At 47.6% G+C, this 12,815-nt stretch overlaps 1 protein-coding gene across 1 annotated transcript in view; it reads left to right on the forward strand.

Moving 5' to 3' along the window:
• The first annotated feature begins 659 nt into the window (after nt 1–659).
• Nucleotides 660–12,815, forward strand: part of LOC139229030 (cathepsin L2-like) — a 19,371-nt gene continuing 7,215 nt past the window's right edge. Inside the window, exons 1-5 of the mRNA XM_070860693.1 lie at nt 660–2,217; nt 4,133–4,255; nt 7,617–7,769; nt 10,035–10,264; nt 10,390–10,553. Of these exons, the coding sequence (XP_070716794.1) occupies nt 2,086–2,217; nt 4,133–4,255; nt 7,617–7,769; nt 10,035–10,264; nt 10,390–10,553 (802 nt within the window). The 5' untranslated portion in view covers nt 660–2,085. The remainder of the gene's footprint in view (nt 2,218–4,132; nt 4,256–7,616; nt 7,770–10,034; nt 10,265–10,389; nt 10,554–12,815) is intronic.

Raw genomic sequence — 12,815 nt, forward strand, 5'->3', positions numbered from 1 at the left:
CCTCCCTCTTCCCCCCTCCCTCTTCCCCCCTCCCTCTTCCCCCTCCCTCTTCCCCCCTCCCTCTTCCCCCCTCCCTCTTCCCCCCTCCCTCTTCCCCCCTCCCTCTTCCCCCTCCCTCTTCCCCCCTCCCCTCCCTCTTTCCCCCTCCCTCCCTCTTTCCCCCTCCCTCTTTCCCCCCTCCCTCTTTCCCACCCCCTCCCCTCTACCCCCACCCCACCCCCCTCTACCCCCACCCCACCCCCCTCTACCCCCACCCCACCCCCTCTACCCCCACCCCACCCCCTACCCCCACCCCACCCCCCTCTACCCCCACCCCACCCCCCTCTACCCCCACCCCACCCCCCTCTACCCCCACCCCCTCTACCCCCACCCCACCCCCCCTACCCCCACCCCACCCCCCTCCACCTCCCCCCACCCCCTTCTCCCCCTCCCACCCCCTTCCCCCTTCTCCCCCTCCCACCCCCTTCCCCCTTCTCCCCCTCCCACCCCCTTCCCCCTTCTCCCCCTCCCACCCCCTTCCCCCTTCTCCCCTCACCCCTCCCCTCCCCCTCAACTCTCCCCTTCTCCCCCTCACCCATCCCCCTCCCCTTCTCTCCCTTCCCCTTCCCTCGCTGTCAGAAACACAGACACTGACAGACAGAGAGTGAGAGACACACACATGCTGTCCCAGCACGCTGTTGGAGGACTCCTGGTGCTGCAGTCGGTAAGTAGAAAATGTTTTATTTATTGATTTTTAAATGTTTTTTTTATTTTTTATTAATTTTTTTTGATTGATTTATTGGTTGATTTATTGATGTATTTATCATTTATTATTGATGATGGCTCTTTATTTGTAAAACTGAAGTGTTTAATGTTTGTAAACTTCCCTTTAAACCACCCCCCCCATTCCCTACGCCTAATTTGTAACCAACGTCTGATTTTCTAAAGTGTAGACAAGATTTTTTCGAACGTACAAAAATCTTCACTTACTCCATTCTAAGTTAGTTTGGAGTAAGTTTTCACTGCCTAAACTTTGAAAACAGGCGTAAGTGGCCGGACACGCCCCCTTTTGAAAAAAAAATTCTGTTCCAAAGTGAAACTGTTCTAACTGACTAGAACTGGAGCAAACTAAATGCCGAGAATTCAAATTTCTAAGATACTCCATTCTAAACCAGTTCCTCCAAAAAAAAACAGGAGCAACTCGGGCCAAAACTTGGTCCCATAGAAACATAGAAAATAGGTGCAGGAGTCGGCCATTTGGCCCTTCGAGCCTGCGCCACCATTCAATATGATCATGGCTGATCATGCAACTTCAGTACCCCATTCCTGCTTTCTCTCCATACCCCTTGATCCCTTTAGCCGTAAGGGCCACATCTAACTCCCTTTTGAATATATCTAACGAACTGGCCTCAACAACTTTCTGTGGTCGAGAATTCCACAGGTTCACAACTCTGAGTGAAGAAGTTTCTCCTCATCTCGGTCCTAAATGGCTTATCTTTTATCCTTAGACTGTGACCCCTGGTTCTGGACTTCCCCTACATCGGGATCATTCTTCCTGCCTCTAACCTGTCCAGTCCTGTCAGAATTTTATATGTTTCTATGAAATCCCCTCTCATTCTTCTAAATTCCAGTTAATATAAGCCTAGTTGATCCAGTCTTTCCTCATATGTTAGTCCTGCCATCCCAGGAATCAGTCTGGTGAACCTTCGCTGCACTCCCCCAATAGCAAGAATGTCCTTCCTCAGATTAGGAGACCAAAACTGTACACAAAATTCAAGGTGTGGTCTCACCAAGGCCCTGTACAACTGCAGTAAGACCTCCCTGCTCCTATACTCAAATCCTCTCGCTATAAAGGCCAACATGCCATTTGCCGCCTTCATTGCCTGCTGTGCCTGCATGCCAACTTTCAATGATTGATGTACCATGACCCCCAGGTCTCGTTGCACTTCCCCTTTTCCTAATCTGTCACCATTCAAATAATATTCTGCCTTCCTGTTTTTGCCACCAAAGTGGATAACTTCACATTTATCTACATTATACTGCATCTGCCATTCTCTATTTACTGGAAATGTCTATTAAAGGTTTTGTTCCATCAGATTGTCCATCATGAAGTTCCCTCTGTTTGTGGGCTGTGTGGTGGTCTGCATTCTGGCTGCAGCCTCTGTGTCCACATTTGACCCAACATTGGACGAAGACTGGATCAGCTGGAAATCACAGCATGAGAAGCAGTACACCGAGGTAGGAACCAGAAAGCTGCATTTGTGCTGAGCAGTTAGCCCAGAGAAAAAGTGATTTCTCAAATTTTAGACAGGTTTTGGAAAGTTCACTTGGTGGTAGCAAATTCAGATTGTTGATCCCAGGCAATTACTGCTTTTGTACCAAAAAACCTCTCTTCTTCAACAACTCTTAGCTCGTTATAAAAAGACAAATCTGCAAGAGACTTCATTACTTTCCCATGTCTGGGATTTTTTTTTCCAGAACTTAATTTCTCGCACTTTCTCTTACACTTTCGGTTTATTTCTCTGACATGCTCTCTCTCTCCGTCTCTTTCTCTCTTGCTCTCCCTTGCCCTTTTTCTCTCACTCCGTCTCTCTCAGTATCTCTTGCTCTATCTCTTGCTTAATCTCACGCTTAATCTCACGCTGCCTCCATCTATCTCTTACTCTATCTCTCTCACATTACCTTGCTCACTGTATATCTCTCATTCTCTTGCTCTTTCTTGCGCTTGCTCTCTCTCTCTCTCTCTCCTTTTTTGATCATCTTGCTCGCTTTTTCATTCTCTCACTCCCTCGATAGCTTTGTCTCTCACACCCGCTCGACTGAGTACACAAAGACACTTGTAGTTTGGCAAGTAGTCCTTCTCTCCTGATCTTTACCCGCCTCCCCTTCCCCCACCCCCACCCCCACCCCAACCCAACCCCAACCCACACTCTCTCTATTGCACCTTTTCCAGCTTTCTCTGTATATTCTAAATATTACAATGGGCATCGCTCCTCTGATCTTTCCTCTCCTTTCTCCTAAATTTCAAAGATATCTGACCATTTTTCTTTTTATCAACGGTAATGTAATTGGAAAAGGGACACGTGATTTTTAATGGTAGTTGTGCACTTATCTAATTCCTGAAAGTCTAGTGGAATGTAAAGTAGCTAGCCTCCAGTCTAAATAGTGGATGATTTAACCTCTGCTCTGCATAGAAATAATGAGATTTCTGAAGGTTAAAATACATTTCAACAATACTAAGAAGCTTGGGTTAAAACTACTGTTACTTGGACTTCCATAAGCTGCATGTGGGATCCTTGGGGAGTGCACCAGGGAAGGCTGTTCACTACTCATGGGTACAGTTTTAAAATTGAGATGATGGATTTTCGGGTTTTCTGTGCTCCGTTTTTCGCCTCGGACTGGCGGCAATGGTGGCGGTAAGCTGTTTTAGCCGGGGGGTCAGCTTCCAGTGCCCCGCGGCGATCCTCGGGTCCGGTTTTGCAGCGGTGCGAAGCAGCACCGCCCGGAAGAGCTGCGCCGGTGTACAACGCCCCCTGGTTGCGACACCGGCGTGAGTTTGAACTCCTGCCCGACCTGAAGCGAGCCTCACACTGACCATCTGGGAAATCAGGGCGGACTAACTATCCCTCGGCAAAGAGGTGAGTAATGAACTCCTAAGGTAAGTGTGGATGTTTTTTCTTTTCATTTTTTTTTGCGATTTGTGTTGTGGTGGTGTGGGCAATGTTCTGGGAATGTATTTGTAGCTCGGGTGTTTCCCATCCTAGCGCCAAGAGAGGTGTGCAATGTCTCCGTTAGTGCTGCACCCCCTGATGCAGGCCCCAGATGCTCAAACTTACTTACTGAGTCGCAAACTATTCCCGGAGCAAACTTTCCCGCCCCGCCACCATTATCGCGCCAAAAATATAAAAGCTGGAAATCTAGCCCTTAAAATCCAATTAAATTAAATTTTACACCGTGTGAAACTACCTGGAATCGAGATTGAACTGAATGCTTATCTCCAAAGATGCTCTACTCTCAGTGTGTTGGAGTCCATAAGATCTTAGTCAGGATCTAGATGTAGCACTGTCCTTTGACTATTAGAGGGAAAAATCTTTCTGCTTTGGATTTTTAATTGTTGAAGAATTAGTGTTTGACTTGGTGTATCCTTTTTCAGGAAGAAGAAGCCTACAGGAGAATGGTCTGGGAGGACACCATGCGATACATTGAACAGCACAACCTGGAGCACTCAATGGGGAAGCACACATTTACTGTGGGACTGAACCAGTTTGCAGACCTGGTGTGAATAGACATGTTTGAGATTTGTAGATACTGTTCACTGAACAAAAACTTCACCATAAACAGTTAAATTAGTTTGTATCACTGAAATCCACTAGTTGTCAACTCAATCCCTATCTCTATATTCATTCTACCTCCTCTCATGAGTATTGATTCTGAGTTTGATACTGGTACAAACACATCACTGAATGGTTTTCACCCTCTTCTTCATTAACTCAAGAATAGCTTACTATCCACCAAGAGTTCCTTAGCTCTTCCCTCATGTCCGGATGAGGCCATCTCCCGGCCATGAGCTCTGATTCAGTCAGTGCAACAGTCTGACTGGGACTGGGGGTCTAATTCAATCGCACTTCTAGAATAACAAAAGCATTAATTGTACAAAATAAAGAATTCATTGAATGATTTTATAGCAACAGAACATATGCAGATTCCCTTGGATATTTAATATATAATAATATGATCTGTGATTGTCATTAAAAGTTAATGTCACATAGAGTTACATAAAGTCTATAGCATGGAAACAGGACATTCAATCCAACTAGTCTATGCTAGTGTTTATACTCCACATGAGCCTCCTCCTATCCCTCTTCGTCTAACTCCATCAACCCATCCTTCTCCTTTTTCCCTCATTTGCTTATCTAGCTTCCCCTTAAATGCATCTGTGCTTTTTGCCGCAACCACTCCCTGTGGTAGTGATTCCACATTCTTACCACTCTTTGGGTAAAGACATTTCTCCTGAATTCCCTATTGGGTTTATTAGTAACTATCTTATATTTATCACTCCTAGTTTTGGACTCCCCACAAGTGGAAACATTTTCTCTGTGTCTACCCTATTAAACTCTTCCTTAATCATAAAGACCTCTATCAGGTCACCCCTCAACATTCTCTTTTGTAGAGAAAAGAGTCCCAGCTTGTTCAGCCTTTCCTGATAAGTATGTCCTCTGAGTTCTGGTATCATCCTTGAGAATATTTTTTGCACCTTCTCCAGTGCCTCTGTACTCTTGTTACCAGAATCAGAACTGTTCACAATATTCCAAGTGTGGTCTAATCAATGTTCTATACAAGTTTAACATAACTTCTTAGCTTTTCAATTTTATCCCTCTAGAAATGAACCCCAGTACTTGGTTTGCTTTTTATGGCCTTATTAACCTGCATTGATGTTTTTAGTGATTTGTGTATCTGTACCCCGAGATCCCTCTGCTCCTTATTCTTCCGACTAAAATGCAGAACATCACACTTATCTATATAGAAATTAATTTGCCAGTTGCATGCTCATTTTGCAAGTTTATTAATGACGTCTTGTATTTTGTCACATTCTCCATCATAGAATCGTAGAAATTTCCAGCTCTCAGTCCATAGCCCCGTAGGTTACGGCTCTTCAAGTGCACATCCAAGTACCTTTTACATGCGATGAGGGTTTCTGCCTCTGCCACCCTTTCAGGCAGTGAGTTCCAGAGCCCCCACTACTCTCTGGGTGAAGAAATGTTTCCTCATCTCCCCTCAAATCCTTTTACCAACTACTTTAAATCTATGCCCCCTGGTTGTTGGCCCCTCTGCTAAGGGAAATAGGTCCTTCCTATCCACTGTATCTAGGCCCTTCATTATTTTATACACCTCAATAAGGCAATAAGGTCTCCCCTCAGCCTCCTCTGTTCCACAGGAAACAATCTTTCCTCATAGCTAAAATTCTTGAGTCCAGGCAACATCTCGTAAATCTCCTCTGTACTCTCTCTAGCGCAATCACATCTTTCTTGTAATGTGACCAGAACTGCACGCAGTACTGTAACTAGTGTTTTATACAGATCAAGCATAACTTCCCTGCTCTTGCATTCAATGCTTCGGCTAATAAAGGCAAATATTCTGTATGCCGCCTTAACCACCTTATCTAACTGGCCTGCTACCTTTTGGGATCTGTGGACATGCACTCCAAGGTCCCTTTGTTCCTCTACACTTCTCAGTGTCCTACCATTTCATGTGTATTCCCTTGCCTTGTTAGCTCTCCCCAAATGCATTTCCTCACACTTTTCCGGATTTAATTCCATTTGCCACTGTTTAGCTCACCCGACCAGTTCATTGATATCTTCCTGCAGTCTACAGCTTTCTTTTTCTATCAACCACACAGCCAATTTTTGTATCATCTGCAAACTTCTTAATCATATCCCCTACATTCAAGTCTAAATCAAGGCCATGTGGGACCTTATCAAAAGTCTTGCAAAAATCCATATAGACTACATCAAACACACTATCCTCATCGACCCTCCTTGTTAACCTCCTCAACAAATTGAATCAAGTTAGGTTGTTGTGTTAAGACACGACATTCCCTTAACAAATCCATGCTGATTAATCTGTGTCTTTTTAAATGAAGATTTATCCTGTCCCTCAGAATTTTTTCCAATAATTTTCCCACCGCTGAGGTTAGGATAACTGGCCTGTCATTACTCGGCCTATCCCTTTCTCCCTTTTTAAACAAAGGTACAACATTAGCAATCCTCTGGTCCTCTGGCACCACACCTGCAGCCAGAGGATTGGAAAATAATGGTCAGAGCCTCTGCTATTTCCTCTTGCTTCTCTTAACAGCCTGGGATACATTTCATCCGGGCCTGGGGATTTATCCACTTTTAAAGCTGCTAATCTCCTTAATACTTCCTCGCTCACTGTTTATTTCATCTAATATTTCACACTCTTCCTCCCTGATTACAATATCTGCATCACCCCTCTCCTCTGTGAAAAAGGATGCAAAGTATTCATTAAGAACCATACTTACATCTTCCCCATCCACACACACATTACCTTTATGGTCTCTAATAGACCTTACTCTTTCTTTAGTTATCCTCTTGCTCTTAATGTATTTATAAAACCTCTGGGTTTTCCTTAATTTTACTTGCCAAAATGTTTTCATGTTCTCTCATTGCTTTCCTAATTTCCTTTTCAATTTCACCCCTGCACTTTCTATACTCCTCCAGTTTCTGCCCTCGGTATCTATCATAAGCCTCTATTTTTCTTTATCCTACCTGTATGCACCTTGACATCCAGGGGCTCTAGTTTTGTTAGTCCCACCCTTTTTCTTTAAGGTAGCATACTTGCTCTGAACCTCCCAGATCTCCTCCTTGAATGCCTACCACTGCTCTGACACTGATTTACCTTCAGTATTAACTATACCCCCCAATGTGGTGTAGTCAGCAAATTTTGAATACTTCCAATTCCAGATTCCAAATCATATAAATTGTAAACAACATTGGTCCCAGCACTGCTCCCTGTGGAACATCAATTCCCTCCTTTTGCTAGTCTGTGTAGCTACCCTTAACCTCTACTCTCTCTTTAATCTCTGTCCTGTCAATAATCTCTGTGTCTTGATTTTCTAGACCACTGAGGAGTTCAATCAGCGTTTCAAAGGATTCATTGAACAGGAAGCTGAGAAATCAACTTACAAAGTGTTTGCCGCACCGGAAAACTTGGAACAGCTTCCGGCCGTTGACTGGAGGAATAAAGGTTATGTTACTGACGTGAAGAACCAGGTAAGATTAGGGAGACAAAGATAGTTTATTGCACTTAAAGGAGCTCAGGAGGCCAACCGAATTTCCCCGCGGTAGGCAGCCGGCATGCGGGTTTTAAAAATGTTTTTTTTTTAAATTTCCCCCACGTTCCCTCACCCGCGCCCACATTTCCCATTAATGCTAAATGCTAAATAAAATAAACATGGATCCCTGGACGCTTCTGCCCCGGGATCCCCGATGTCCCACCACCTTTCCCACTCTGCACGGACGTTGCACGCTCGATGACATCACCACATGGGTGACGGCAGAGAGCGCAGCCATACGTCTTGGCACTGCCCACACCGCCCAACTAAATTTCCCCACAACCCAGGGACCCAGTCAGTGCCGACGGTCAGCACTTAGCCGCCCCTCTCCGACGGTAACGGGTGACGTAAGAAACCGAATTTCGACCCCATTGTGTCTTAAATGGGACAGGGCACATTAATGGGACAGTGTGTGTTAAAGGGGAAGTATGCATCAAAGGGAACAGTATGTTTTATCTGGGACAGGGTGGGGTTGAACTTCAGTGAGGGACCCCGATCTCTCATTATAACTTCGGCGGAAAATCAACACAAACCTTGGAGATGCGGTGTATACAATCCATTTACATTGTTTCTCTGGGGTTTCTGACAGCCTTCCATTGACAATACGGTGTGAAATCGGAAGAATCCTCCATCCCCGCCCTTTTCAGAAATGTCTATTGTACCGTGTGCTGATCAGCAAGGAGACCTGAAATTATTGTTGGAAAATTGTGAAAGTTTCAAACTCGTGTTTAGCTGCAGTTAAAAAAACAAATAAGGTAATTGGACGATTAACAGAGGGATAAGGCAAAAGATCAACAAAGGTTCACTATTGCTGTGTGAGCTGTTTTTAAAAAAAAAAAAATTGTTCGTGGAAGTAACTGGCAAGGCCGGCATTTATTGCCCATCCTTAATCGCACTTGCCAAAGTGGTGGTGGGCCTTCTTGAACTGCTGTAGTTCTTGTGATGAAGCTACTCCCACTGTGCTGTTAGGTAGAAGTTCCAGGTTTTTGACCCAGCGACAATGAAGGAACGGTGACATATGTCCAAGTGAGGATGGTATGTGACTTGGAGGATGGTGTTCCCATGCACCTGCCTGCCCTTGTCCTTGGTGAGGGAGGTCCTGCTGAAGAAGTTGGCGACTTGCTGGAGTACATCCTGTAGATAGCATCATTGCAGCCAGAGTATGCCAGTGATGGAGGGAATGGATACTGGATAAATGTGTCGAAGTTACATTACAACACTGACTACACTTTTAAAAGTATTTTATTGGCTGTAAAGTGCTTTGAGACATCCTAATGTCATTAAATGGTGCTATATAAATGCAAGTCTTTCTTTCTATCTGTCTTTCTATCTTCTTTTCTTTCTCTTTCTTTCTTTCTCGCTATCTTTCTTTCTCTCTATCTTTGTTTCTTTCTTGTTCGTTGAGGGATAAATGTTGGCTGGGACACCCCTCTGTTCTTTGAATACTGCTGTGAGATCCTTTATGCCCACCTGAGAAGGAAGAAGGGACCTCAGTTTAACGTCTCATTAAAAAGACAGCACCTCCGACAGTGCAGCACTCCCTCGGTATTGCACTGAAATGTGAGCCACGATTTTATACTCAAATCTCGAGTGGGGCTCAAGCCCACAATCTCCTGATTCAGAGGCGAGAGTGCTCGAAACCATTGTTAAACCCGAGGATTTTTCTCCCACTGTCACTTTGGAGTCAAAAGCTACAGCCTGGAATAATGCACCGTCTGATTTATTTTCCTTCCTTTCTCTAAGCTAGTGACAAGCATCTCTTAACCCCTGTCTCTGACTGAAGCTGAGAGAAAGAGATCTCATTGTGAGGCAAAGGAACTGTGGCACAAACTGAACACCTGAGCTGTCCATGACATGGTCCGAGCCATGCACTTTAAAAAAAAAACTGTTCTCAAGCGAGAACCCGTCTGATTAAAATATTCAAGCAAGTTTATAGACAGATACTCATTGTGGTAGCAGGCCTTTAGTGGGTTTATTATAGTAATAGTTTATTATAATAACAGCACTAACTTGCAGTTTAATGCGGAAAAGTCCTGAAGCCCTTTTTTGGATGATATCAATTAAAGGAGCAGTCAGCAAGTGCCCCTGGTGTGAGAGTTGCACAGACCTACACAGTGCAGAGCTCCCAACAGCTTATATGCATTATATGTTTCTATGTGGAAGATTGATGTTTTTCTCCTCACTGTGATTCTTCATTGTCCAGGGAAATTGTAATTCATGCTGGGCTTTCAGTGCAACCGGAACACTAGAGGGACAGTTGTTTAAGAAAAAGGGCAAGCTTATTTCCCTGAGTGAGCAGAACCTGATTGATTGTGACAAAAAAAGCAAGGCATGTTTGGGTGGGCACTTCAAATCTGCCCTGGAATATGTACATAATAATGGCATTAGTTCTGAGGCATACTATCCCTACACTGCACAGGTAACTCTTAAATTAATTTAACTCCATTTTTATAGAATGATTGAAGTTGTATCTAATTACTGAATCTGTTGATCCTTCTTAATTTATATTGTGTGGTACAAATGTTTCTTTCAGCTTTCTGTTTCTTTTTATTCTTTAGGCTAATAAATGCAAGGTTATCAAATGTAATATTGTCACCTATTGCCAGAATCTTAGTTATTCCATCAAATTCTGAAGATGAGTTAGCTAAAGCTGTGGCCCTGGTTGGACCCATATCTGTTGCTGTCGATGCAAATCACAAAAGTTTCAAGAATTACAAAAAAGGTAAGGAGCGAGATTTACCGATTATGCACACTTTGGGCCATTCAACACCTGCAATATTCTTCAGGGTTGAATATTTTTCATATTCTACAGCTGCTGCCATTTTGTCCATTTAGAAGTCACCCATTAAATGCAGGATAACCAGTTACTGAGAGCGTGTTGGAAACATGGTTCATTATTAGAAGGATGCACTTATTTGTACTGCAAAAATGGCCAACATGCTCCACCCTTTGTTTCTGATTGGTCCCCTTGGAGGATAAACCACACCCTGACGTTTCACAGGAATGTGTAACTGGAACCACCCATCCCAAGGTCTCACTGACTTTGCAAATTGTAACTCGATCCACTTTGACTTCCTGAAGTGACAGAGGACAGAGCTCCCCAGAAGACAGCAAGGGCCACCCAAAGTGCCTTCCCACAGTCCATGTACATCCCTCCCCCAGCCAAAGTGCCATGAGGAGAAATTTATTCTCTGAGGGTTGTAAATCTGTGGAATTCGTTGCCTCAGAGAGCTGTGGAAGCTGGGACATTGAATAAATTTAAGACAGAAACAGACAGTTTCTTAAACGATAAGGAGATAAAGGGATATGGGGAGTGGGTGGGGAAGTGGAGCTGAGACCATGATCAGATCAGCCATGATCTTATTAAATGCGGAGCAGGCTCGAGGGGCCATTTGACCTACTCCTGCTCCTATTTCTTATGTTCTTATTTACCCCTGTCCAAGTGCATGCCTCCCCCCAGCCGGAAGTGCCTTATCCCAGCCCCACCCCACCATAGATGGAACAGGCATTGTGTACGGATTATTAACAGATTTATTGGGAATGAAGTGAATAGTGACAGTTTCGTGACTTCTAGATATCATCCACTCCAACGATGTCCCTTGTAGGGGGTTAGAAGAATGTGATCCGTCTTCCCCCCCCCCCCACCCCGGACACGTGTCCCCAGCCCCACTTACCCCAAGCCCCACTTACCCCAAGCCCCACTTACCCCAAGCCCCACTTACCCCCAGCCCCACTTACCCCCAGCCCCACTTACCCCCAGCCCCACTTACCCCAAGCCCCACTTACCCCAAGCCCCACTTACCCCCAGCCCCACTTACCCCCAGCCCCACTTACCCCCAGCCCCACTTACCCCCAGCCCCACTTATCCCCAGCCCTCCCCGCAGCCCCAATTCCCCCCTTCCCCCCAGCCTCTCTTCCTCCCCCCCCCAGCCTCTCTTTCCCCCCCCCTCCCCCAGCCTCTCTTTCCCCCCCCCCTCCCCCAGCCTCTCTTTCCCCCCCCTCCCCCAGCCTCTCTTCCCCCCCCTCCCCAGCCTCTCTTCCCCCCCCCTCCCCCAGCCTCTCTTCCCCCCCCTCCCCCAGCCTCTCTTCCCCCCCCCCTCCCCCAGCCTCTCTTCCCCCCCCCTCCCCCAGCCTCTCTTCCCCCCCCTCCCCCCAGCCGCTCTTCCCCCCTCCCCCCAGCCGCTCTTCCCCCCCCCCTCCCCCAGCCTCTCTTCCCCCCTCCCCCCAGCCGCTCTTCCCCCCCCTCCCCCCAGCCGCTCTTCCCCCCCCTCCCCCCAGCCGCTCTTCCCCCCACCCCCCAGCCGCTCTTGCCCCTCCCCCCAGCCGCTCTTCCCCCCTCCCCCCAGCCGCTCTTCCCCCCTCCCCCCAGCCGCTCTTCCCCCCCTCCCCCCAGCCGCTCTTCCCCCCACCCCCCAGCCGCTCTTCCCCCCTCCCCCCAGCCGCTCTTCCCCCCCTCCCCCCAGCCGCTCTTCCCCCCTCCCCCCAGCCGCTCTTCCCCCCTCCCCCCAGCCGCTCTACCCCCCCTCCCCCCAGCCGCTCTTCCCCCCACCCCCCAGCCGCTCTTCCCCCCTCCCCCCAGCCGCTCTTCCCCCCCTCCCCCCAGCCGCTCTTCCCCCCTCCCCCCAGCCGCTCTTCCCCCCTCCCCCCAGCCGCTCTTCCCCCCTCCCCCCAGCCGCTCTACCCCCCTCCCCCCAGCCGCTCTACCCCCCTCCCCCCAGCCGCTCTACCCCCCTCCCCCCAGCCGCTCTTCCCCCTCCCCCCAGCCGCTCTTCCCCCCTCCCCCCAGCCGCTCTTCCCCCCTCCCCCCAGCCGCTCTTCCCCCCTCCCCCCAGCCGCTCTTCCCCCCCTCCCCCCAGCCGCTCTTCCCCCCTCCCCCCAGCCGCTCTTCCCCCCTCCCCCCAGCCGCTCTTCCCCCCTCCCCCCAGCCGCTCTTCCCCCCTCCCCCCAGCCGCTCTTCCCCCCTCCCCCCAGCCGCTCTTCCCCC

The sequence above is a fragment of the Pristiophorus japonicus genome, chromosome 18, assembly GCF_044704955.1.
Source record: "Pristiophorus japonicus isolate sPriJap1 chromosome 18, sPriJap1.hap1, whole genome shotgun sequence".
Lineage (NCBI taxonomy): Eukaryota > Metazoa > Chordata > Chondrichthyes > Pristiophoridae > Pristiophorus > Pristiophorus japonicus.